The 24985-nt window shown below is 40.7% G+C and overlaps 1 protein-coding gene across 1 annotated transcript in view; it reads right to left on the reverse strand.

The window, feature by feature from the left end:
- Positions 1-1555: 1555 nt before the first annotated feature.
- LOC139743675 (uncharacterized) overlaps positions 1556-24985 on the reverse strand; it is a 34275-nt gene continuing 10845 nt past the window's right edge. The window contains exons 2-14 of the mRNA XM_071654135.1: positions 18775-18816; positions 18020-18144; positions 17102-17354; positions 16004-16417; positions 15175-15468; positions 13410-13619; positions 11235-11384; positions 9810-9953; positions 9362-9511; positions 5054-5404; positions 4427-4673; positions 2906-3079; positions 1556-1703 (exon numbers count right to left, since the gene is read on the reverse strand). Coding sequence (XP_071510236.1) covers positions 1556-1703; positions 2906-3079; positions 4427-4673; positions 5054-5404; positions 9362-9511; positions 9810-9953; positions 11235-11384; positions 13410-13619; positions 15175-15468; positions 16004-16417; positions 17102-17354; positions 18020-18144; positions 18775-18816 — 2702 coding nt within the window. The remainder of the gene's footprint in view (positions 1704-2905; positions 3080-4426; positions 4674-5053; positions 5405-9361; positions 9512-9809; positions 9954-11234; positions 11385-13409; positions 13620-15174; positions 15469-16003; positions 16418-17101; positions 17355-18019; positions 18145-18774; positions 18817-24985) is intronic.

Raw genomic sequence — 24985 nt, forward strand, 5'->3', positions numbered from 1 at the left:
GAGAAAGTCTTTATCTATCTTGAAGGATAAAAATTATGTGTATCAGATTTCTTTAACAGCTGCATCCTAAAACAACTCTTGTGAGAAGGTTGACATTCTACTCTCCGGTCTACTCCTCCCAAGAGATAAATGCATTTGGACCAGGAAGCTGCACTTCTTCTTTAAAAAAAAAAAAAAACCAAACAACTGTTGGGAATACAGTCATGATGTGTTAATCTTTAAAATCTAATTTTATCATTGTTACATCACTGCTTCTACCTGAATTGATTAATCAAAACAACCAAACATAATAACTAATGATTGTTGCTTGGGGTTTTCAGATTCTGAAGTTCCCGCAACATTAGGACTGAATGAAGGTCTATGTATTTACACTAAAACGTATTTACACTACGTTTCACTCACTTCCCCTTCTCAACATATCCTCTTTCAAGGGACTCAGCCCATCATGACTCAATATGTAATTTTGTGAATCAAACACTTCAGAATAGAATTTCATTATCCACATACCACAATGAACTTGCTAGTGTTATATTCGGGGTTATCGTCGTCAATGAAATCTTGATTTGGAGACTGATTGGTGTAGATTCTGGTAATAACATTCAACTGTAAGAAACAAGAATTAAATCAGACTGCATCTGAACATACTGCTTAATTCCGAGACCTCGGAACTCGGAACCAGGAACTCGATTATTTTGAATCATAAGTAAGTCCAGATGCAGTGATCAAATTCTTGTTTCTCATCACGTTTGGATGATCTGGAGACTCTTCTTCCATACATCAGCGTTTTACTGAGTATCTGGTTTGACTTCGTCAAGCTATGAAGCTTCAGTTTCATAATGGAACTTGAACGCCTGTGATCGGCCCACTGAGTCCTCATCTAAACTGATGTAGGTGCTTATGACATTTCTGTTAAAGCTGCAACCTTGAACGGCGCCCCCACCCCCTTCTCTGTAGGATGACATTGTAACCCTATACAAAGACGGAAATGCATAAGTGCAAGAAAGCCCATGAACTCCTTCCGACAAATCTTTCAGTACAGGGTCCATTTAGTTTTAATTTTTATGCCATGATTAATGGTACATCACTGTCGCTTACGCAGAATGATGGACATAAACATTAAACAGATCAACTAACAGCAGCGCTAGCAGCGCTGTTTTTTCTTCTTTTTTTATTGATTTTCCCTCAATATTAACCACTGTGAGGAAATGACGACACATCATGTATTTACACTAATGTGTATTTACAGTACGTTTCATGTACTTCCTTTTCTCTTCAGGAACTGAGTTTAGGCATACTGATCATGGCATATTCAATACACACGTTTGTCTACTATGTAAGTTAGACATAACACAATATAATATCACAATCCTTAGCAATGATAGTACTCTGGATTATTGTTGGTTTTTTCACAAAAATACCGGAAGTGAAAATGATGTATAAATCTAACTATAAGATGGAAAAGCAAAATGAAAAACCTCATAAGAAAGTAGTCACGGAATTTGAGTGTTGCCCTTTTATGTATATAAAATGTTACAGCTTGACAGGCAAACGAATACTACTCATAGCCGAAGAAAGGATCAGCCTGGTAGAAGAGGCAATCTTGAGGGGCGTTAGCGGGTACAAAATCGTAACTAGGCCCCTCGAAACCATCCTTTCCAGCCTTCATACACACCACCACCGTAGAGGGCACACTACCGACACACCTGTTATCGAAATAACATAAAGAGAGAGAGAGAGAAAGATATTACTGAGAGCACACAAACAAATCGCATTACTTTGTCGTTGCTCCACAAACACAATGTACAAAGCGATATCAGAGGCCCGTCTCACTGGAAGAGACGTCCCTGCGACTCCTGCCCGACTGATGTCGCGTAGACTGGTGCGACTCCAAAGACCATGCAGGAAAGAACTTGCGCTCTAACCAAGAAAACGATTCGATAGCGACGTCCAAGACGTCTCCAAACAAGGGGACAACATATTAGTCGTGGGACGTCACCGCGACGTCTTCTGCAGTCGCACGAGACGTCGTCAAAGTTGCCGAGACGTCTCCGCAACATCTCCACAATCATTGAGAAAGATATCGAGAGGGGGGGGGGGGGGGGGGTAATGTGTAATGAAAGTCACGATTATGCGAAAAGACGACTGTTTAAATGCGTCCATGAGAGTCCGAATCGAGTTTACAGGCATTTATACTGCGACTTTCATAATCTTGTTTATTGCTTTAGATTAGTGCTCTCCCTCTATCAAAATATTCTTTTTCGTCGAGTTGAATTTCCCTTCAGCATAATGCAAACAGAATGAATCTTCTGCGATATGCTATAGAGCGACGGGAATTTATATGTCGAATAATAGTATAAGGATAGCAAACCAGATTAAGAAAATTTTTCTAAAAAGGAGCACATTACGACACAAAATAACGATCACAAGGTATCTTGCCTGCAAAGGTGAGAACAATTTGAATTCATAAACTGAACACAGCTCTAAACGTCTAGATTATAGTTCAACACCATGTAAGTTGGCTTTGTATGAATGTAGAATAAAACTAAAAGTAAAGTTTACGGAAGTTAGACAGAATGTGTTGACTACGCTCAAGCACAGGTAAACGAGGAAAGAGTGAACATTCCAACCACTTTGATTTAAAAAAATCATTGTCAGCGTTTTATCATCCATTTATTTCTTTTTTTTTCATTGTTGTCATTTCTACATTGTTAGTCTGCCCTGATGGAAAAAAAGAAATGTACCTTTAATCTCGGCATAGTCTCTCGACAGCATAAGTGCGACATGCCCCCCCCCCCCCCCAAAAAAAAAGAGTTTTACTATTAAAGAGTTTACAATCAACTCTACATTTTCAGAGATGGAAATCTGCTTCTTGACCCTCATGAACACACTGTGGTCCTGTCCCTACCTGCAATAATCGTCTCGTCCATCATCATCCTCATCTCGCATGTACCAAGTATGGGAGTAACCTGGGTCAAACCATTCGACAGAAGGGTCCGGTGATGTGTAGGCCATCAGATCATCTACTTCGGAGCCAGCGAGAAGACAAGATATAAAAGGTTTTCCGTCCGTTCGTACGATTCTGAGTGGTTGATAAAGAAAAACATTAAATCTTTTAGAGCTACACGTAGCAATCCCACGAAATATGTTTTGAGAATACGAAATTATCACTCCTATCCTGTCAGATTACGCTCTTGTCCCTGAGTCAAATTGTTTTATTTTTGCTGCTGTCGATTTCGAGGGCCAATCAGAATGGAGAACATCCACTACGTCATCTGAAAAGCAAAAGTGACAACGAGAGATAAACCACTGAAGTATAATTCAGTGAGATGAACACATGACATGTCGTCATCGTATCAGTCAACGTCACAATCATACAAGCTGGCTCCATATTTCAATGCAGGTCTAGCTATATCCACATCAGAGTTTTTCAACAAACCTTTTTGCCGACATGATTTCAAGCAGACCTGAATGCTGTACTTCAAAGCGTCATCAGCCGCCATGTCCAATATACAAAGAGGACCATTCACATATCTTTTTTTCTTTATGTATTAATGACCTCAGTAGGACGGAGCGAAATAAACTCGTGCTTTATCCACAAGAACATTGGTGTGTGGTACAAATTTAAGTCAGCAAATGGAACAATCGTTAATGATTCTGAAACATCAAAGCAGAGTGTCAGTTATTGTACCTTTCTCCAAAAAAAAAAAAAAATCTGATAACATCTTTTCTTTACACATGAGTTATACTCGGATTCAATATGCGCAGAGATGACTGTGGTAACTGAAATTATGTTCGAGGTTAGCGATGAAATCAAACAAAGTTACAATGAAAAGTTAGCATGCTATTCCACGCCGTGTTGTTACCTTTACATGATTCAGGATTACGAGAAGTCATCTTGTGGTAAATATCCCTTGACATATATCAAACATCAACAATGACAATTTTTATTCAATTTTTCATCGTGACAAACTCACTAAGGTCCCATTAATGTTGGTTTATTTTGGTGTGTGTTTTTTTTTAATCTAGACTTTGTTTTCCAGGAGTATAGTATTCCTTTATTATGAGCTCTTTTTTGAGACATGACTATTATTTTTGGTACTGAATAATATCACTCTAATAATTCTTATTTGCTTAAGCTTCTTCGTGGAGTTATTTTGTAAGAGCTCCTTGCGGAGACTTCCAATATGAGCTCCCTCGTGGAGACATCGTTATAGTATATGTAATATTCTTCTTTGATACCTTTAAGATTTTATTATGTTTGACTTATGTCAGTATTGTCTGAGGCAAATTATTTGTTGTATAGGGCCTTATTTTTTTTCTCTCTCTCTCTTCTTTCTTTAAAACACAGCACAACAGATTGGCGGGTTACAGGCAAACAGAGAAGGGGGGGGGGGGAGAGAGAGAGAGACTAAGGAGTTACATTTACCTGCAGAAGTCGTTGGGAGCACCCTGTCCTTGTACATCCACCCATCCACGGAACATCTGCACCATTCCGCGGTCGCGGATGGCGTACGATCGGCGCAGCAACTCCCCGGTCGTATTGGTGGCATTACCAGGCATTGAGGTTGAGGTGACACTTTCCATTGGTAACGTCGTGGTTTCGCCTGGCCGATCTGTCGGATCCGGCATAGCGGTAGGATCCGGCCCTTCTGATGGCGTGATGGTGGGCAGACCTATAAGAAATTACGCGGACAGAATAAGAAGCATTTTGACAAGATTTTTAGGCCAATGTTGCATAATACTTTATCACACCCTCAATGTTTACTCCGCCGTCTGTCTGCAACAAATACACGTCTGACAGCAGGTAGTAGAAAGGTTATCCAACACGTATAATATTCATAGAATATGCAAAAATGCATAATCATTCTGGTTTGGATAGAAAGAGCCTTTACTTCCTTTGCTGTGAGTTTTAGGCCCCTATGTTGCCTTTAAACTTCTTTTTTTTATAGAGTTAACACACTAACGGAAAATCATGTAACATTAAAAAGAATGACTTCAGAAGTTACGTAGGCCTACTTTACTTTACATTCCCTAACAATCGCTTCAAACCTACCGACAGGTGGTACGCACGCCCCACTTGAAGCGCTGGGGAATCTACTGCACTGCGCACCCTGGGGCCACGTCAGTCCCGCGCCCAGAAGATACGGCGCGCAGTCCGTCATGGCTGCATTGCAGAGCTCGGCGCACGGCGGGACAATGGCATCTTGACACGGTGGATGGAAGAGGGAACAGACAAAGAGAGGCAGGTTGATGGGCGAGCAGCCGACGGCAAGAAGGGGGAGGAACTGGTATGACGAGATCTCGGCTTCTAGAGACGTGGTGTGGCCAAGTAGATTCGGATAGAGCGATACGTTGTACGGTAGAACCCTTAGACACCCGTCTGATGTAAGCATCTCACATGTTGCTGTTCGGGGATAATACAGCATGATTACCAACTGCTCAGTATAAACAATGAGGACAATAAACACATCAAAATTACAAAATGTGCCCAAAACATTGAATGTTGTCACAAGGAAATTTTAACATCAGTCGTCAAGATCGACAATACTGGTTGAATGTAAACTTCATTTCACTGCTTGCCGAATTCGGTTTCAAATTTAAAACAGGTCATCATAGCAATCAATTCTTCAAATTCGTGAAATTCTTCCGTCGAGATGCTTTCATTGCAACTGATTGACAAATTGCCCTGCATCGGCGTAAATAAGCCCTGAATTAATCGGTGTTTAGTAGTATCATGGGCGTACATACTCGAGCGGGATTCGAAACAACGACCTATTCAGTGCTAATTTACGTCAATGCAGGGCAAAAACACAATATTTGTCAATCAGTTGCAATGAAAGCATCTCGACGGAATAATTTCATGAATTTGAATTATTACGCAGTACCCGCTGCATGCTATAAGTATTAGAACCAACACTTGCTGTCGGGCGAAAGCTCGGTGGTCTAGTGGAGATGACGCCTGTGCGGTGATCAGGAGGTCGTGGGTTCGAATCCCACTCGATTATGTACGCCCATGATTGATTCAGTGCTTATACGTCGATGCAGGGCAATTGTCAATCATTTGCAACCAATCAATTCGTTGAGAGGTATCTTCAGTGTCGGATCCAGAGAGCCCGCCCCCTTTTTTTATTTTCTTTTAAAACATAAGAAATAAAAAGAAAAAAAGAAGAAAATGAAACCCGGAAGTGGCACGAGCCACAGACTGTATGGCACCCCATACAGCTCGTACCAGCTCGCAGGCTAATGTTGGACAGTGGGCATTCGCCTTAACCCTAACTAGGCCGGGGGGGGGGGGGCCTCCGAGGCCCCCCCCCCTCGACGTTTCGCGCGATGTATCGCTATCGCGAGAAGCTATCGCCGCAACATTTCATGACTTTTTTCTTTCGAGTTTCCCGCATCTTTTGACACCAAATTTGCGATGCCCGGGTGCGCGGTTCCGAAGTTGCGCATAAATATGCACGTGCATGTCAGACCAAAAATTGCTCAAAAACGTGAATTCGTGTACAATTTCAATGCAAACTGTGTTTACAGGCAAATTTCATAAAAGCATGATTATTTTGGGGTTTTATTGATTAAAATCAATTAATAACATATTTTCTTGTTTGGAACAATGTCGCGGACAAATTTCATCAAAAAAACAATGAAAAACATAAAGTCGAAAAAACAAAGAAATACATAAGAAATTCAAAAAACAATAAAATACTTAAGAATTTTTTTCTGATTGCGCAATTTTTTTCTCTTACATTTGCTAAGGACACTAAAAAGAATATTTACACAAAAAAGTGCCTGTTTTGAGCTTTATTTAGTGATTTATACCAAATTGCTTGATTTCACGCATCATTATGCATAAATTAGCATAATTTAGTGTGAATGATAATTTTTGAAAAAATTAACTTTATGGTACTTTAGATTACATCATAGGCAATGTGTGTGCCAATTTTCGTCGTGATCGCGCGGTCGACGGCCGGGATCTGGAGGGGGGCCTGGGAGCCCCCCCCCCCCCCCCCCGGCTCTATCATCTACCTAAATAGCCCGGCCTAGTTACACAGTCGCTTACGTTGAGTTACGTCTGCCGCGGATAGATAAGGAAAAGTGGACGGAGCACGGACCTAGGGATTCGCAGGGTCATTAAAAGTAGACGTTACTGATCCGTAGTGAAACGCCAAATTACAGCACCAGACCCTCGAAATTTTGAATGCAGATTATACGTTAATAATCATAACTATCCGTAAGTGAACGTAACTTTACGTAGCTTGGACGCAGACCATCCGGCAAAATGTTTAGGCCCCAGTCACATAATGCTCTGCGTCCGGTGTTACGTCCAATGAAGTCATTTTTTCAGCGGACCCCCGCGGATCCTTTGCCGTCACCAGAAATTTGTACAAAACATACGGGAAAAATGCGGGCGATACGGACAGATACGACCAGATGCGAATACTTGCGTCCACTTGCGGATATTCTTACGAATTGGCACATAATAGTTCTGAACACTTGCGGAGAGTTGCGGATAGTTACGGATAGTTACAGATTGTTATGAATAATTATGGACAATTTGGTTTTCTCTTGCGACCCCTGCTAAGTCGGCGTATTATGACAGCAAGGTTATCACATTTTGGACTGTCTTACATCGTACACTGGGGAAAACTGAAATTGAATTACGTACAAGTTGTGAAAAAAAGTAATCCTTTAATTTGCTATACAATAATAAAAGATATATGAAATTTTGAACATGAAGTTTGAATTTTGTTTGTGCAACTCAAATATGAATAAACGTCATAAATGTAAAGAATATTATAACATCATTATACCACAAATAAAATACAATATAGATCGAGAAGTTACACATTAGAGTAAGAAAATATTACTTACAGTCATGGAATAGACAAACTGTGGTTACGCTGTCGTTGTTCAGCGATATTCATGACTTTCTGGGTTATGTTAAGGAGATATTCATTATAAAGCAATTCTTATTAAATTTCCAGAAAAAAAGACATCAAGACTTTCAAACACCCATCCCACACCCAGGTACAATATTTAAAAAAACAACGTAATACACATTCGATGGAGCGTAAAGTGGGTAAGACTATAGAGAAATACTAAATTCGTTCTCATTTTATAAAGTTGCCCCTGTCCCACACCTTCCCCGGCCAGAAAAGTGAATAAATGCTGTCACCCCATCCCCTACCCAAAATATTGCTTTTTTCGAAAAATATGCATTCGAAGAGTGCAAGAAAAAAAAGTTCAGCACCAACAGTCAACCAATGTCATGAGTATAAATGGTATATGGGTGCCACTTAAAATGACCATTAATTGTGGGAGAAATTTCATGATTTGACCATGCGGTTCTGCCTCTCCACCGCTCCGACTGTGTTGTAGCATTCCTTCAGGTAAAGGTGCTGCAGCTTGGCAACACGAGTTGTGTGGCTTCCCACGAGTTTTTGTGTTCCCATGCGAGTGGAAAACGGAAAACGTCGAAGGACGTAATTGTCCGCAGCATCCGCAGCTGTCCGTAAATATCCGTAAGCGGACGAAACTGTTGTGATACGTTAACTTGCGGTTAATTTCCGATACTTACAGTGGACGTAAGCGAAAGCAAACGGACGGGAGGTAAACATTTTTGCGGATTGTCCGCGTCCAAGCCACGGGTAGTTACGTTCAGTTACGGATAGTCACGTTTGGTTCCGGTTACTTGCGTAAGTTTGCATCCATGGCGTCCCTCTGCGAAATTTTGAACAATTCAAAATTTTGGCGACGTCATTTTGCGTTTCTTTACGGATGAGTTACGGACAGTTACGTCTACATACGTCCCTGCGGATGCCTGCGTCCACGCTGCGTCCCCCTGCGTGCACTCATCCGTATCTATCCGCGGCAGACGTAAACCATCGTAAAGCACTGTGTGACTGGGGCATTACCTCCTGTCCATTTTTTTTTTTTTTTTGACGCAATGCCGGACGCATATAGCATTAAAGGGGATGGCTAGTAACCGATCAGTGGGAATCAGTGGGAATGCTGAAGGATGATTGCTCCAATCCTTGTGGGATTCATTTAAGAGTACATTATATATATCTACAGTTGTGTGAAAATTATTTGCTTCAGAACGGCCTCATATTCAAATAATGTGCAGATTAATGCCCCGTCACTGACCAGGCACGCTAACCTGGAAACATTAAACTGCACATTACTTGAATATGAGACCATTCTGAAGCAAATAATTTTCACACAACAAGATACATATTATGTACTCTTAAATGAATCCCACAAGGATTGGAACAATTATCCTCCAGCATTCCCACTGATTCCCACTGATCAGTTACTAGCCATCCCCTTTAATGTGACTTGCGCATCGCATGGGCGCACTTACTTGGCATAGAGATGACCATGGACCTTTGCTCGTTACCAAGCTCGCACGTGTACGATCCGCTGGAGTTTGCCGACAGCGCCGTAATTGACAGGGAGATCGTCTGCCCGCCGATTTCCTTGGTGAAAACATTTGGTACCTCGGCCGTGAGACCTGCATTGATTACGTCACAAACCGACAGAAAGGCTATGTTTCATTTTCAAAGACTTTTTTCGAATATGAAAAGACAGGCTGACAGTGAATTTTAACTTACAGGAGTATTTCAGCAATGGTGTAGACTGGATTACGATGACGTGGCTGTGACTACGAAAAGTAAAGCATGATTGCAGTTGAAATATCAACATATCCTTGCCAGAGCGAGAACGGGCACGCATTTAAAAATACTACATGGACTGAAATGGGACTATACTGGCTATTGGGCTATTGTTCGAATAAAGCAAATAGCACTGACCCTCAGGTTTTAGAGGGACAATCTGTCCACTGGGATCCAGCCACTGCGGCCTCGAGTCCCTGGTCGTCGACGTGCAGTAAGGCGTGATCGAGTCTCCTTCTTCGACCGCGAGGCGACTCTCGTCAGGCCGCATTATTAAGCCCACTGGAGAAAGAGAGAGAGAAAAAAGAATAATTGATAGTTACTTTTTAAGATTCAATCTTATCGGAACAAATATACAAAACGAGTTTTCCTTCAAGTACATGTATGAAAAAAGGCAGTTTGACACGCCGGCCACCGCAACATATTACTTGTATAAGTCTACTCGTGTTCTCTTGGAACAGCGACAATAATATTATTCATGAGATTCGCATGGTGTCTGTAGGCATAGTTCAACGCTTTAATCGAATTGGTTGGTGCCAGTTAATGTCAAGTTATAGCTTTTTAATGTCAAAGTTAGAGCTTTTACGATACTGTTGTGGAGGGCATCGAATTAGATGGTGGGTTGGTTGATGTTATTCAGTGAGATCGACGAGGGGACGTGATGCGACTATACGCTCGTTAGTTGTTGCAATGCTATGGATGCTATGGGGCTATGAATTACCAGTAATGGGAACAGTTTCGATAGGTAGTCAGAGAAGGTCTGGCATGATAGACTATCAGTCGTACACAGCGTCTACTGTTTGGTGTTGTTGTGTTTGAGGCGCGCCATTCAGATTTAATTGCGCCTTCATCTGCGTTATATCACTATTTTGCATAAAATTAATTTCTCAGAAAATGAACTAAATATTTCACAATTATTTTTAGGCGCGGTATGATACCTGTCTGCTGTCATACGTTAGGGCTGATAAGTCCTATCATGCTACTTAAATCTCTTTGTAGACTTTTGTCAAGGCCCTCTCGCTGTATGACGTCAATAACGGGCGAGCGAAGCGAGCCCAGCTGAGTGTGACCTCGCGCTGTTCAACTCAGCTGAGCTCACTTCGTTCTCCCCCATCCCCTTACCACCATACAGCGAGAGGGCCTTGGCAAAATGCTATCCTCTTGGCGGCATTTCAGTGTAATCTAAGCACATATGGGTAGAATAAGCAACTCAGAAAACACACCAAAGGGAAAAAAAAAACTCATTAAAAGATTCTACTTAATTTTAGTAGAAATTGTAATGTATACGTAAGTATTTTCTGAAGTAGGCCTATACTTGTGAAGTATCTTGAATGACAACGAACATGGCAAAAATCTTGGTCATGTTTTGGGATTATTTGAAATATTATGATACATTATGTGTTCAGATGAATATTAGTTTGATTTAAAATGATAAATATCCCCGTGGGGGGGGGGGGAATTGTTTTGGGATTTCACGGGAAAAAGTCCTGTAAAGCAGACAGGCACACTGCGATGTAACCTCTTTCTTTGAAGGGATCGAAGGGAAGTACGTCGTTGACTTACCATTATTGAAGCACTTGATACCGCCTTCTTCCTCCACAGATGGAAGCATGGAACAGTCCATGGTTTCAGGCCAATCGTAGCCGAATTTATTCATGAGCGGTTCGCAGCCACTGCGGGCGGACTGACATAGCTCACGGCATGGTGTAATGACTGCAGACATATACAGAGAGTCACGAACACATACAGAGAGAGACAGAACGAACACAGAAACATACAGAGAGACAGAAACATACAGAGAGACACAAAAACATACAGAGTGACATAGAAACATACCGAGAGAGAGACAGAAACATATAGAGAGACACAAAAAACATATATACAGAGAGACAGAAACATACAGAGAGACACAGAAACATACAGAGAGACAGAAACATACAGAGAGACACAGAAACATACAGAGTGACATAGAAACATACCGAGAGAGAGAGACAGAGAGAGACAGAGACAGAAACATATTAGAGAGACACAGAAACATATATATATAGAGAGAGAGACACAAACATACAGGGAGAGACACAGAAACATACAGAGATACAGAAACATACAGAGAGACACAGAAACATACAGAGTGACATAGAAACATACAGAGAGACACAGAAACATACAGAGTGACATAGAAACATACGGAGAGAGAGACAGAAACATATGGAGAGACACAGAAACATATATACAGAGAGACAGAAACATACAGAGAGACACAGAAACATACAGAGTGACATAGAAACATACCGAGATAGAGAGACAGAAACATATAGAGAGACACAGAGACATACAGAGAGACAGAAACATACAGAGAGACACAGAAACATACAGAGTGACATAGAAACATACCGAGATAGAGACAGAGAGAGAGAGACAGAAACATATTAGAGAGACACAGAAACATATATATATAGAGAGAGACACAAACATACAGGGAGAGACACAGAAACATACAGAGATACAGAAACATACAGAGAGACACAGAAACATACAGAGTGACATAGAAACATACAGAGAGACACAGAAACATACAGAGTGACATAGAAACATACGGAGAGAGAGACAGAAACATATAGAGAGACACAGAAACATATATACAGAGAGACAGAAACATACAGAGAGACACAGAAACATACAGAGTGACATAGAAACATACCGAGAGAGAGAGACAGAAACATATAGAGAGACACAGAGACATACAGAGAGACAGAAACATACAGAGAGACACAGAAACATACAGAGTGACATAGAAACATACCGAGAGAGAGACAGAGAGAGAGAGACAGAAACATATTAGAGAGACACAGAAACATATATATATAGAGAGAGACACAAACATACAGGGAGAGACACAGAAACATACAGAGAGGCACAAAACATACAGAGATGGCGCGAGAGAAACATACAAAGAGACACAGATTGTTAGTCTCGAGGAGCAGACATCAATATAACGACTTCAATAAACGGGACATGAGTACAAGTAGAAATCATTTTAACATTTCGGAACTCCTTTGGACAAAAGTTCATGCGTTCAGCACCCTCCCTAGAGAAACTACACAGTGTTGGCGTGAAGCTCTCCGTTTCTGTGGCTGCTGACATTTCCACAAAGATCAAACTCAGGTTCAAAGGAGAATTAAAGGAGATGTTTCACTGCAACATGTAAATCTCAGTAGTAAAACATAATTTCCAAATCACGGAAGCCTTCTTCAGATATACATTATGTCCTGTCCGAGTGACAGAGAATGTTTTGCCGCGTATTAGAAGGGACGGAATGATCACACGCAACATTCCTCAGTGAGACTTTGGTATCAAACCGGGGTCCTCTGGATGTGGCTGCAGACGCCCTACCGACTGAGCCAAATCATGGTTCTCCATAAGATCTGCTTTTTATAATCAATAATTTATAGTGATGACTAGAACATTGAGCCGTCGAGCACACCCTCTGAATCCATACGGAGTAATCATCTCGTTTTCGGAAAAGAAAAGACTTGAGTTCCTACAATATCCATGAGAAGTCATGGTGAATGGAGAGGTGGAAATACCGATTATCGAGAAGAAACCATCGCTTTACTGATGGAAGCATGTGACTTTAGATAACGTGATGAGTTTCTCCTTTTGCCAATATGAGGTAAATAAAATACCTTTTGGCCTTCGCGGGCTATGACCCCACTCAATAGGTCTGGAGATACCAACCTTGACTGCTGGTCCCCGTGCAGGGTGGGGCGTACATGGAGCAGAGGAATGGTGCGAGATCCGCCGAGCAGCCAACATTGACCAGCGGGAAAAACTGGTTGAGTTCTAGACCTGCGTCTTCCTGCCTTTGGTGCTGTAAGATGTTAGGGAACTGTGTGTAGGAGTACCTGAAGTCTTGACACATAGTCATTGTGATCCTTTCACAGTGATCTGGAATGGGAGATGACAAAGAAACCGATGATGATCACGATGACGATGACGATTGGTGATTGATGACGATGGAGAAAGAGACATATGAAATGGATAAAAGAATTAAAAACAAGAAAACAAAAACAAAAACAGACAGAACAAACGATACCAAGGTACAACTAATATAAACTGTTGATGAAGAAGACTGAAGGCCATCGCACATCATATACGACTTTCGGTCGCGCGACTGACAGACTTTGGATCCGAAATACTGTAAATCAAAATGGCCTCCGAATAAACACGGTTGTTTATTTCAGATCCAAAGTCGCCTGGTCGTGCGACAGAAAGATGTATAGTGTGCGGTGGCCTTTACGAGTGCGACAGCTGGTGAATAAAGGCTAAAAAATTTCTGTCATATCGCCTTGCATGAGTATAATGAAAGAAATCACTTTACTTGCAAAAAAAAAAGACAATCTGTGCACTTGATCTGAAAGATTTCCTAGGCCAGCTCCTGCCGTGATTTGAGGCTCAGATATCTACTAAGGATTATTCGTGCACAGATCAGCTGTAGTTCGTTAGAATGGAAGACGATCCTGACATTTTCTTACACATTCTGAAAGCTGATGGGTGGTAGATGTCAGCTAACAGGTTTAGTCTTGCAAACTAATTCAAAATTATCAAAATTCCTGCGTGGAATGAAAAGTATGAAATTTGACAGTGACGTTGTCAGATTTCAAGTTCATTCCAGCGTGTCTCACTTACACTAATATGATCAACTTTTACCTAGATTTTCCAACGTTGAGGCTTATTGAATTCTCAATCGAAATTGTTCCTATAATTATTGACTTTAATAACGTCTTCATGGTGATCGATTGAAGTTACCTTTGTCAAATTAGATTATTTGACATTTTACCATTATGGCAGTCCCCCTTTTTTTTTGCGAAACACAAATCGACATGACCTTAATCATTGAGCAGTAAATCATTTATCCCTGGTTGGATTTCTCTCCAATTTCGACATGTTGTAGCTGGCTCTTTGGGATATCGTCACATGAAAATTGTTTGTTAACTATAATCTTTCAATCATTTCTAACAATGTGGTTGAATTTGAATCTCAGGCTTCACGGAGAATGTGTGCAATGTTCATCGTGTATGAGCAAAACCTGAAGTTTATAGTCCGCAAGACGCAAAGTTCGAATATTTATAGTTCTGTGTTAAAGATATAAGAAATTGCATGGCCACTTGCTCCTAATCATAAATTAAAATGGTTCACCAAATTTATCAGTTTTGACAAATTTCTAGATCTAGACTCAAATTACAGTGGACTCGCGTTATAAGAAAGTCCTCGGGATCGGCAGTTTTCTTTCGTCAGATCGAAATTTCGTTAAAACCGAACAAATAACTTATAAAAATGCATAGAGTGGATAATGCTGCAGCCTGAATATTTTACTTCATTGAAATTCGTTATAACCGTGTTCGTTATAACGGGATTGTACTTAATATGGTATTGAAACTTGGTCTCTGATCCAAAGACTCTTACAGCACTGGGAATTTCAAAGGAGAACACGAATTCTCACCGTATAGATATTCAGGCACGATAGCATCTACGTATTCACTCTTGCCCCAGTCATTGAAGGCGCGAACCATGAGGGTGTACTGCGATCCCGTCATCACATCGATATCCGCCACACCCTCGGCATCCACTGCGGTGGTAATCGTGCCCTGATCGTCGCCCATTGCAGTGAAGAAGGTGATCTCGAGACCGCCGACTCTGACCTCGGGAATGGCCGGTTGCTGGAAGTACATCCGGGCTTGCGACGCGGCTGGGCGCGTAACGTTCATAATGATCGGTTTGGCAGGAGCCCGGATGTCTAGGAAAAACGTTCATGCAGACATTCAGTAACTCACAACTTACTGGAACATACGGATTATCAAAGTGTCAGGGAGATAGCGAAGAACGATAATCAGGATACAAGCTATGTTACAAGCATCTCATCAGCAAATTTTCCTGATAGGTCAAGAAGATTCCTGACAGTGTCAGGAAGCCTCCCTCAGATCAAAGACCGCTAAGCAATCAATTTTAATACAAATATGTCCTTACTATCGAAGTGTCTAAGAAATCGCGGTCATGTAGCGAACTATTTCATTCTTGAAAGAAAAGTTGCAGACATATTAAAAGTTGAAATTGAATTATTATCCGAATTACGTCAAGTGATGATAAGTGCTACTGCCATAATCTCCTATTATTACCACCATCAAATCAAATCAAATCATCATCAAATCATATCACGTTCAAAATCTGGATTACCTGATATTCTGTTATGCAACCACTATCGCATCGAAAAACTAAGCCAGACAAAACTATTAAACCATATAAAACTAAACGGGATAAAACTAGACAGTCACCTAACACGCATGCGCCTGGATCCTTCTTCGACGCGTAGTTTCTGCAGGAGAAGAGATCCAGCCTTCCTAGAGACAGTTCCTTGATGGTGTCTTTGCATTCCTTGGAGATTCTCCTGCATGTTTCCTTGCACGGTTTAATGGCTTCGTTGGTCACAGGGTTACACTTGGGCATATAGGCACCACATACGAAGGGGATGATGTCATTGGAGCACTGCGAGCCGATCAGACTCGTGAGGGTGCTGATGTCGACAACCGCGTCGTTCGGTCCCGTGTGGCCGAACACGTTGGGGAACTTGGTGTGGGTAAAGCCGTGCGCTTGGCAGAGGGCGATATTCACAGGAACGCACGCGTTTGGATCGGGTGTTGGAGCAGGTGGTGGAGGGGCTGTGATTTCATTTATGGTGTCCAGTACCCCTGAAAAAAAAGGAGAAGATGTTGGATTATCCCTTCTGTTTATCCAGAAGGAAAGAGAAAAATTCTAATTATAGGATACATCATAACCTATCAACTGGTGAACAGTTCTCAGCAACCTTGCTTGGATGTCGAATGAGAATGAGCGATACTCAGCGATTCTGGATAGACGAATAATGAACTTAAATGAAATTATATTAAGTCTTTTTCAGATTTTAACAATGGTGACCAAATTTGAGTTTGATGCTGTGTCTAGGTAAGGTTGAAAGAGTTAGAAGCAGGCAAAGGTGGGACTGTTCTAAAAAATACGTCGTCTTTGTTAATAATTTTATCCATTGATATTAATGTAATTTCTTTGCGTTTGGTATCGCATTTTCAGAATATCTATGATTTATCAACGAGGCCGTTTATGAAAGCGATAAAAACACATCGTTGATTTCCATCTAAAAAATCTAAACGAACACAAGAATAGCTGAAAAGAATCCGCTTTGACATCTGTTCCTTTTCCTTTAACCCGTCCTTGAGAATGAACTACAGTGTTTTTGAGGTGTGAATTTTCTTCCATTTGTCTCCATCTGCAAATGAAATTTGTAAGATCGCAACTGCTGGTCTATAACCTCAACCTTCATCCCTCTACTTAATACACTCTTGCTTTCGTGGAATGGTTTTCTCCATTGGTTTTCTCACTTAGTTCTGGCTCCGCACAGCGGACAGATCCCTCAGTCATCATGGGGAAACGGTCGCACTGGAACTGCTCGGGCCACGGGACACCAGCGGCTTGCAAGAGGGGAAGACACTGCTGTTTGGCATCCTCGCACACGTGTCTACATGGCGGTATGGAGACGGCAGCTCCCCCTACCTCCACGCAGGGAGAGCCGAAGAGGAGGCACACGAAGTCGGCCATCTTGTCGCAGCCGAACTGGATGAGCGCACCAAAACTCTGCGAGAAAAGAAAGTAGAATTTACCGCGTGGTAGGAACTGCGATGCAGAATGACCATGTCCGACACGTTTGGCCGAGACCAGACCTGGGGGCATTTCATGAAGCGATTTGGTCAGATATTTTTCTTACAAACTGTTACAAGCTACTAAAATCCTTGCATCTGCATGGCTGAGAGCAAATTTGTCCGACAACTTTGTCGGACAAAATGCTTCATGAAATGCCCCCTGCAGTTAAAAAGATACTCTTCATGTCTGTGATTTATGGCAAATCATAATCATTGAGACTAAAATAATATCTCCACATTTATATCCATAATCTTACAACGTGAAAATGTCGTCTGTAAGATGCACTTTGTTGAATTCCGAAGAACCAATTATCGGCAAAAACCTGAAACCATTCATACACAAGCATTCTTGATTGTCACAGGACCACAATTTTCGTTGAGCTGATATCCATAATATGCAAGTTAAGTAAATAATTCATACTGCAGTGATTCTGAAAAGGGCCAAGGGGCTATTATTCACTTCTTTCTTCTGCCCATGCCCCCCCCCCCCCTGTTCTAGATCTTCATGTTTCTAGTACAGTGCTTACTCGATAATCGGGAACCGCATGACAATCTTTATTCACTACTTGGCCACCCGATTAACCGGGGACTAGTGCATACCTCCAAGGCAGTTGCTGCATCGCTCTGTCGGGCGAGTCCAGCCATGTTGGGAAAGAGGGTCTGATCATAGCCAAGATCTCTCTGGACACATATCGGTAGAGTTAGCGGTTCACACTGCGGAGAACCTGTCAGCGTGTGAACACAGACGGATGCGTGAGAGAAAAATCATTGAAGGCAGAAATTTGAGTCGTCGACGTACACGAACACAAGGTGAGATGCGAGTGTACACATTATTCATCAGCCTGATGTTCTCGAATCTTGCGATAACTTGTGACATATAGGCTTCCTTATAATCAGTATTGTCACTATCATCGTCATCATAACATAATATTTTGGTCTTATGTAGACCACGGGTATGGTGTCTTCAGTATTAGCACTGCACATGCGTGTAACCATCATTGGGATCATGCCGAATTTGATCCATTTCTATCGTACGATGAACTGACAATAGGCTTACTTGGCCTAGCTTCCGTCGCCCATATAAACAATGTTTATTCACTGAGCTGCAATAACTATCAGTCATTCAAACACAGGATATTTCTGCTAATTGATGGTAAGCTTAACAAGTGTTATATTTAAAACACGATTAGAATAGATTGTGCATGCTATTATGTGGACACAAGTGCACCAGATATGCGCATTTGGACGTAATCTTGACAACGTTCGTTACAAAGACTAAAGGACACTAATTCAATCACAAAGATGCCCTAGTTCGGTCTTTTCCGGTGAAACAAATATCAATGTAGATGACTTACCAACGGCTGACGAATTCTGTAAGGGAAGCTGACCTTGAACCACTACGGAAAGAAACAGGAAAAGTAGAGAAATATGGCTTCATTTCCGAGAGGAAACAACAGGTGCAAAGATCAAGTAACTTAATAAAATAGACAGGCACACATCACATAGGCCTACACCTCCCCTTCCTAACATGCCATGGATAGGAATTTTCGTTGGTTGTTTGGTTTGTCTTCTTAATAAGTTGTTATTTGTTTGTTTGTTTGTTTGTTTTAGATAAAAGCTCAGAAAATTTTTATTTGCTTTACATAGCAACTGGTCTGGGTGTAGGTCGACCCACATCAGTTCAGAAATATTAAAATGAGCTTTTTTAATCTTAATAATTTGTTTTTGTTGCATTTGAAACTCAACACTAGGTTCATTCAAAGACAGGCTATATCTCGCTTTGTTTCTTAGTTTTTGTTGGGTCTTTTTTTTTAAGTGTGAATACCTCGTTCAATCTTCGTTTGAAGAAGTTAATAATAATCTACTTGAAAAAAAAAATGTATTCATGAAGAGTGGATTTTGTGCAAAGATCCATTATTTTCCAGCGCAGCAAACCAATCACAAATTGGCGATTGAAATGTTATTCTTGTTTTGTTTCTTGTTTCGTTGAATACTATAGCTATGAAAGCATTTCATGTCGCGATGGAATAGTCCATTTCATTGACAGGGTGAGAGATGGATCGCAGCTATGAGGGGCTGAGGGATTGTGCCTTATCACTCATTGTCTCCCCTGCTGTACGCACTCTTGGTTTTGACAAGGGGTCGAGACTGGCTCGTGCTAATAAACATCATATGTTTCACAAGTTGCTTCGATCATGCTGCGGTAATTGTTCGTAATCATCTGTCAATCATTGTCAATTATGATGCTAAATGAATTTCCAAAGGGAGATTGGGTTAAAGGCACCCTGCTAACTCACACAAGCACAGCTGGGTAACAAGGATAGAAGTACGCCCTCAAACCACGAAAATGAAATGCTGACATGAACATCGTAAGGACACATAATAATATACGCGTACGGGACACACAGCCGTACACACATGCACATAACCATTACTATAAATGGTAGCCACGTAAGCCCTTCCATATTAGTCGACAGGAAGTCCGAGAGGGTAAGGGTCTAGCAACATTTCCATATGGGAAATCAGTTTTGGAATAATATGACATGATAGTTTTTTGACCCCATCTCTTCCACCTGAGGCATCACTCCTCAAGACATCAATGGTAATTTCACAACAATGGAGGTAGGAGGGTTAAAGGGGTGGTATAGTTTTGGGCTGAGATCGGTTCAGGTTTAGCTTTTTATGAGCTAATGAGAAATCGCTAATGAAATAAGAAAGGGCATACAAGATTTTTTTATGAAATCGGATTTGAAATGGCTGAGATATTTAAAAAAAAAGTAAAACAAAGAGGTCCAAATGAAAGATGGGTCCCACCTTTTATGACTACCTCTTTGTTTTTGGATATCTCAGCCATATCAAAACTAATTTTCATCAAATAGACTTTCAATTCTTCTGAGAATAGTATGTTCTTTTAATTTTCTCGCAAAAAGTTATAAAATCTGAATTCCCCCATCTCAACCAAAACTGTATCATTCCCTTTAAATACTCATGTCTGCCATGATACTGTCACAAGCACCTGTCGTCACTTCGTGCACGCTGTCAATCGACTCTCTGGCCAGCTCACTGGTTATCGCGTTAATGGCTCATTCGTCATCCTCCGCCCATATCACAATTGTCCTAATTTTTTGGTCGGTCAGCAGAAACATTACTCCGCCTATATGAGCTCTGTTTTGCAAATAACCCAGACGCAACGGACAGAATCGTACATGTGTAGCCTTTGTGCAAGTCACTATTCATGTCACATTATGTAACCACAATGTTCGAATTTCCTTTATCCTGGGACAGATATCCTCTCATTATAATCATTTTAGTCTGATTAACGTGACGGTAAACATATATCTATTACGTCTTTAACATGAGCGACCGTTTTGTGAATGAAAGTTTTGTGATTTGCTGTTCGGGTGTTCATATTTTTGTTACTCTTTGTTGACAAACTCCAATAAATATCAGAAGAATCCTGCCTATTATGTGAAGACTTCAACTCATCTACTCCAACACGCACACACACACACACACACACACACATACACACACAGAAAACAGCGCGTGGTATGTTTTATGTGTGAAATTATGCAGTCTACGCTGAGAGAAAAACTCTATCGAACCATTATATTTGCGAGAGAGAGAGAGAGAGAGAGAGAGAGGGAGAGAGAGAAAATCCAATCAAATTTGTCGGAGGGATATTTAAACCGTAGGCTCAGCTACAATATGCTGCTATATAGTCTTGGACAGTGGTCTTGGAATTGGATGCAGAATTTTAGTACTCAAATTTTGAATTTAGGATCAGCACATAATATGACATATTTCTAAAACTTAGGCCCTCCTATATACAGTATATAATATAATTGTCACATATTGAAAGACGCAGAGACGAATGCTGCAATCGTATCACAGGGAGAGAAAACAGGGAGATAATTATCAGACTGCATTGGAGTAAGGCTAAACTACACATGTCATTTATCGCTGGTTGTTTAACTGCACCGGATATTGGCTTGGGGAACCTAGAGGGAGCTCAATCAATCAAACATAGAAGTAAAAGTATAAAACAACCATTAACACAAACAAAAGAAAAGCAACGAAATGAAAATTACTGTGGGTATGATGCAATAGCAAACCATCTGTCATTACATTCTGGAATAACTATTGGGTAATATTGTTAATATCGATAATTTACACATTATTTTCTCATACCTCCCTATACAATCCTATTACAAAAAGAAAGACATTATGAAAATGGCTAAAGTTCATTTCGGATTATAATCCTCATCCATCGCCGGGTCATCCGGCATCCCCTACTTTAAATTCCTGACTCCTATACATTTCCTGTACCCAGGATACCATACCTACAGATATACAGTTTTTCCAAGGTCTTCCAGATAGCTAGTGCATGATAGTGATAAAAGTCATGCCATTACTTTCGGCGCCTCTATCCTCTTCCGACGACTATACACTCAGGGAGATGGAAAATTGGTGAAAACAGTGCGCGGTTTCAAAGAAATTTGAGAATTACAGTTTTGACATTTGTTTTGGAATTACATTATGTTTTCACTGAGGACTAGATACTAGTCGTAAGCGCATAATTATGCAAATCAGACGTGGCGAACATGACATAAAAACCTACCGGTCATTGCCGGTGTAAATATGTAACGTGTTTCAATATAACAATTGGAGTTTTTAGACCTAGGCCTATAGGCCTATGAATTACATTGAGTTGAAGGCTACTGAAATAGATCATTTGATCCCAAATCCTTGGTAGGTGCGACCATCGAAACCATCACGTGACCACAGACAGACACACAGGAAGTGAAAGGTGATTTTAAAATGACTAATTATCAAGATTCACGTTCGTGATTTAACCATAACTATTGGCTGGTCTCATATTGATTGGACCAACAAGTATTCATCGATGTATACTGGTATATTGTTCACTTGTTATTGTTTAAAAAAAAACCACCATTGTGGTATCTAAGAACAAGAGGCCAATACCCCTATATGACTGCATACACCTTTCAACCGCAACCACATGTTCACATCCATATCACTGAACCACTGAAACAACTGAAATCCATGCATATACACATAATAGCTGATGACTGGGATATGAAGTAAGACAAAGTGATCTTCTGAAGAATTAGAAGAAAGCTGAAAATCTTCAGACGCAAACCCTGAAATGATTATTAGCGTTTCGTCTCCCCTCCCGGCTGTAGCATGGAACACCATACATGAGCGGGGTTAGGAAAGCCTGTGTATTCCAGAAAACTTCCCGAAATTTCGATTTTGATTTGCAAACGTGAGGATGAAGACCAGCAATACGTGGATTATAATAGAGAACGCCAAAAGACAGGATTATATTCAAAATAATATTCTGGTAAAAGATTTGGTAAACATCATTAAAAAATAAATAAACAAATAATGTGGTAGCCCCTAAAATATCCTACATTGTGTTCAATGTGCAGTCATGCCGGTAGTTCTGGGCACATGTTTTTCTTCGTTCCTGTTTTTTTTTTTTTTTTTTTCATAAGAGCTAATGTTTATATTGCCCAGCCCCGAATTATCTCAAATGTTCTTTGATTACGTATTGAACTACTGGAGGAAAACATGTTAACGAAGCCACTTTTTTATTTGAATGTGAAGGATGTTTAGCTGGAGCTTGACGAAATCTGGTCTATAGGCTTATACCTAAACTGGCATAATAACGTCGGAAAACTGTCTCTCAGACTGGGAGGTAGGCTAGAAACGGACAGGTCTTTTCATTTACTGCTAAGCCCCTGACTGACCGGGGACTAGCACTGAATGTTTGGCGCTGGGATTGAACTTGGGTGGTCAGTGAGGACACCTCCTCGTTGTTATGGAAACGCTACGGTACCAGATCGTTGCTATGGATATGCAACTGCTCCGTCGTATATACACCTCCATGGTTCTACCTTCGGGGCGTGGCCTTCACTGGAGTGGAAGAATGCAGTAACAATACAGAATATACATATATATTTTATTTAATGAAGAGACCTCAACCTCTTCTGCGCTATTTGAGGAAATAATCGGAGTTATTCAGGGATGTTTCACCTGAAAGGAGAGATGTGATGTCCTCTTGCGAGAGGATGTCGCGTTTCAGTTTTCCGATCAACTAAAACCAACATTTCCAAAGGATTTTTAGCCTCATCTTCATTTCTGCATGTCATAGCACACTTAACTCTACGTAAGAAACATCATAATTGACTATTACCTATATGAGGTAGTTTTGCGGGGCAATTGTAGTTGGTATTTTGATCGGTCGTCGAGGTCAGCGGGCGATAATCGTGCGTATCACCCTTCATCCGGGTCTCGCCATTCACTTTACATGTAAACATTCCGGTCAATCACAAAGAGGAGACATTCACAAATCCGGTACACATGGACCGCAGAAGAACGCCAATAAATCAACTCATACAAGGTCGACCACTTCCAGCAGCACTATACGCGTCAAACAATGACTATAGTCCCATTCGTGCTCAATAACTGCAGAGTGACCATCAGTTATTACAACTCTCCAAATTGAAACAGAAGCAAAAACAAAGTGTAAATACGTTCAGATGTTTGAAGTTCGCCTGTTACAACTACATATGTATCTTGGAAGTTAGAGTTGAATGATGTACATTGATGAACAAGTTTGCAATTATTCGACATGTTGGTGATGATCTACAGGTAGTCAAATGTGGCTTGATCTATATCATAGTGTATAGCCGTATTTACATATTTTCCTAATTTACCTATAGGGGATAGGTAATAATTATGATATTGACTGGCTCCATCCATCCACTACCTCTCGTGTCCTTCTATTTTTTTTTCACTCCACGCAATAAGCTGCTTTCTTCCCCCCCCCTCTCTCTCTCTCTCTCATACACACACACACACACACACACTCACACACACACACACACACACACACACACACATACTTCTTTGTTTCTCTCCTCTCTCTTCCGGCATGACAGCGACTTAGTGTAGGAATTTGTTCAGGGTTTTTGTTTCGGATAAGTTAGGTTATAGGTCTTTTTGTCTTAGTTTCTTTGTTTCATCCATTTTCAATGTTTATCAGTCAATCGACCGTATAATTTCTTGTATTACGTGTGGGGGAATGCACCCTACAAGCTCAGCTTTTTAGCATTCCTCCCCATTTCCAACATGTTCCTATACCTACAAGTTTTCTGTAAATGTATCCTTTACTTTGTATAATGAAATTTATGCACTGTATTCAATTTTTGTAATATATTTATATGTTTTTGTTGGAAATGAAAAATAAATGAATGAATGAATGAATGAATGATATACCAGAAAATATTGCCCGCACTGAAAGAATATTTTCTGGTATCTCACTCAAGGCAAGTCAATATTATATAATTGCCGCATGTCACATGCATCATAATGTGAGTACATTTCATCTGTCGCATTGATGAGCGACAAACATTCGACGATCACGAATGATTCAGTTGGGGAATGCAAAACAGAGTCCTTTTGATTTTTAACAACCCCCCCCCCCCAAAAAAAAAATAATAAAATAGCGAGCAAAGTGGCATCATGAACTAAATC

The sequence above is a fragment of the Diadema antillarum genome, unplaced genomic scaffold (genome assembly GCF_040938485.1).
Source record: "Diadema antillarum isolate AM-2024a unplaced genomic scaffold, OU_Dant_1.0 seq00001103_RagTag, whole genome shotgun sequence".
Classification (NCBI taxonomy): Eukaryota; Metazoa; Echinodermata; class Echinoidea; order Diadematoida; family Diadematidae; genus Diadema; species Diadema antillarum.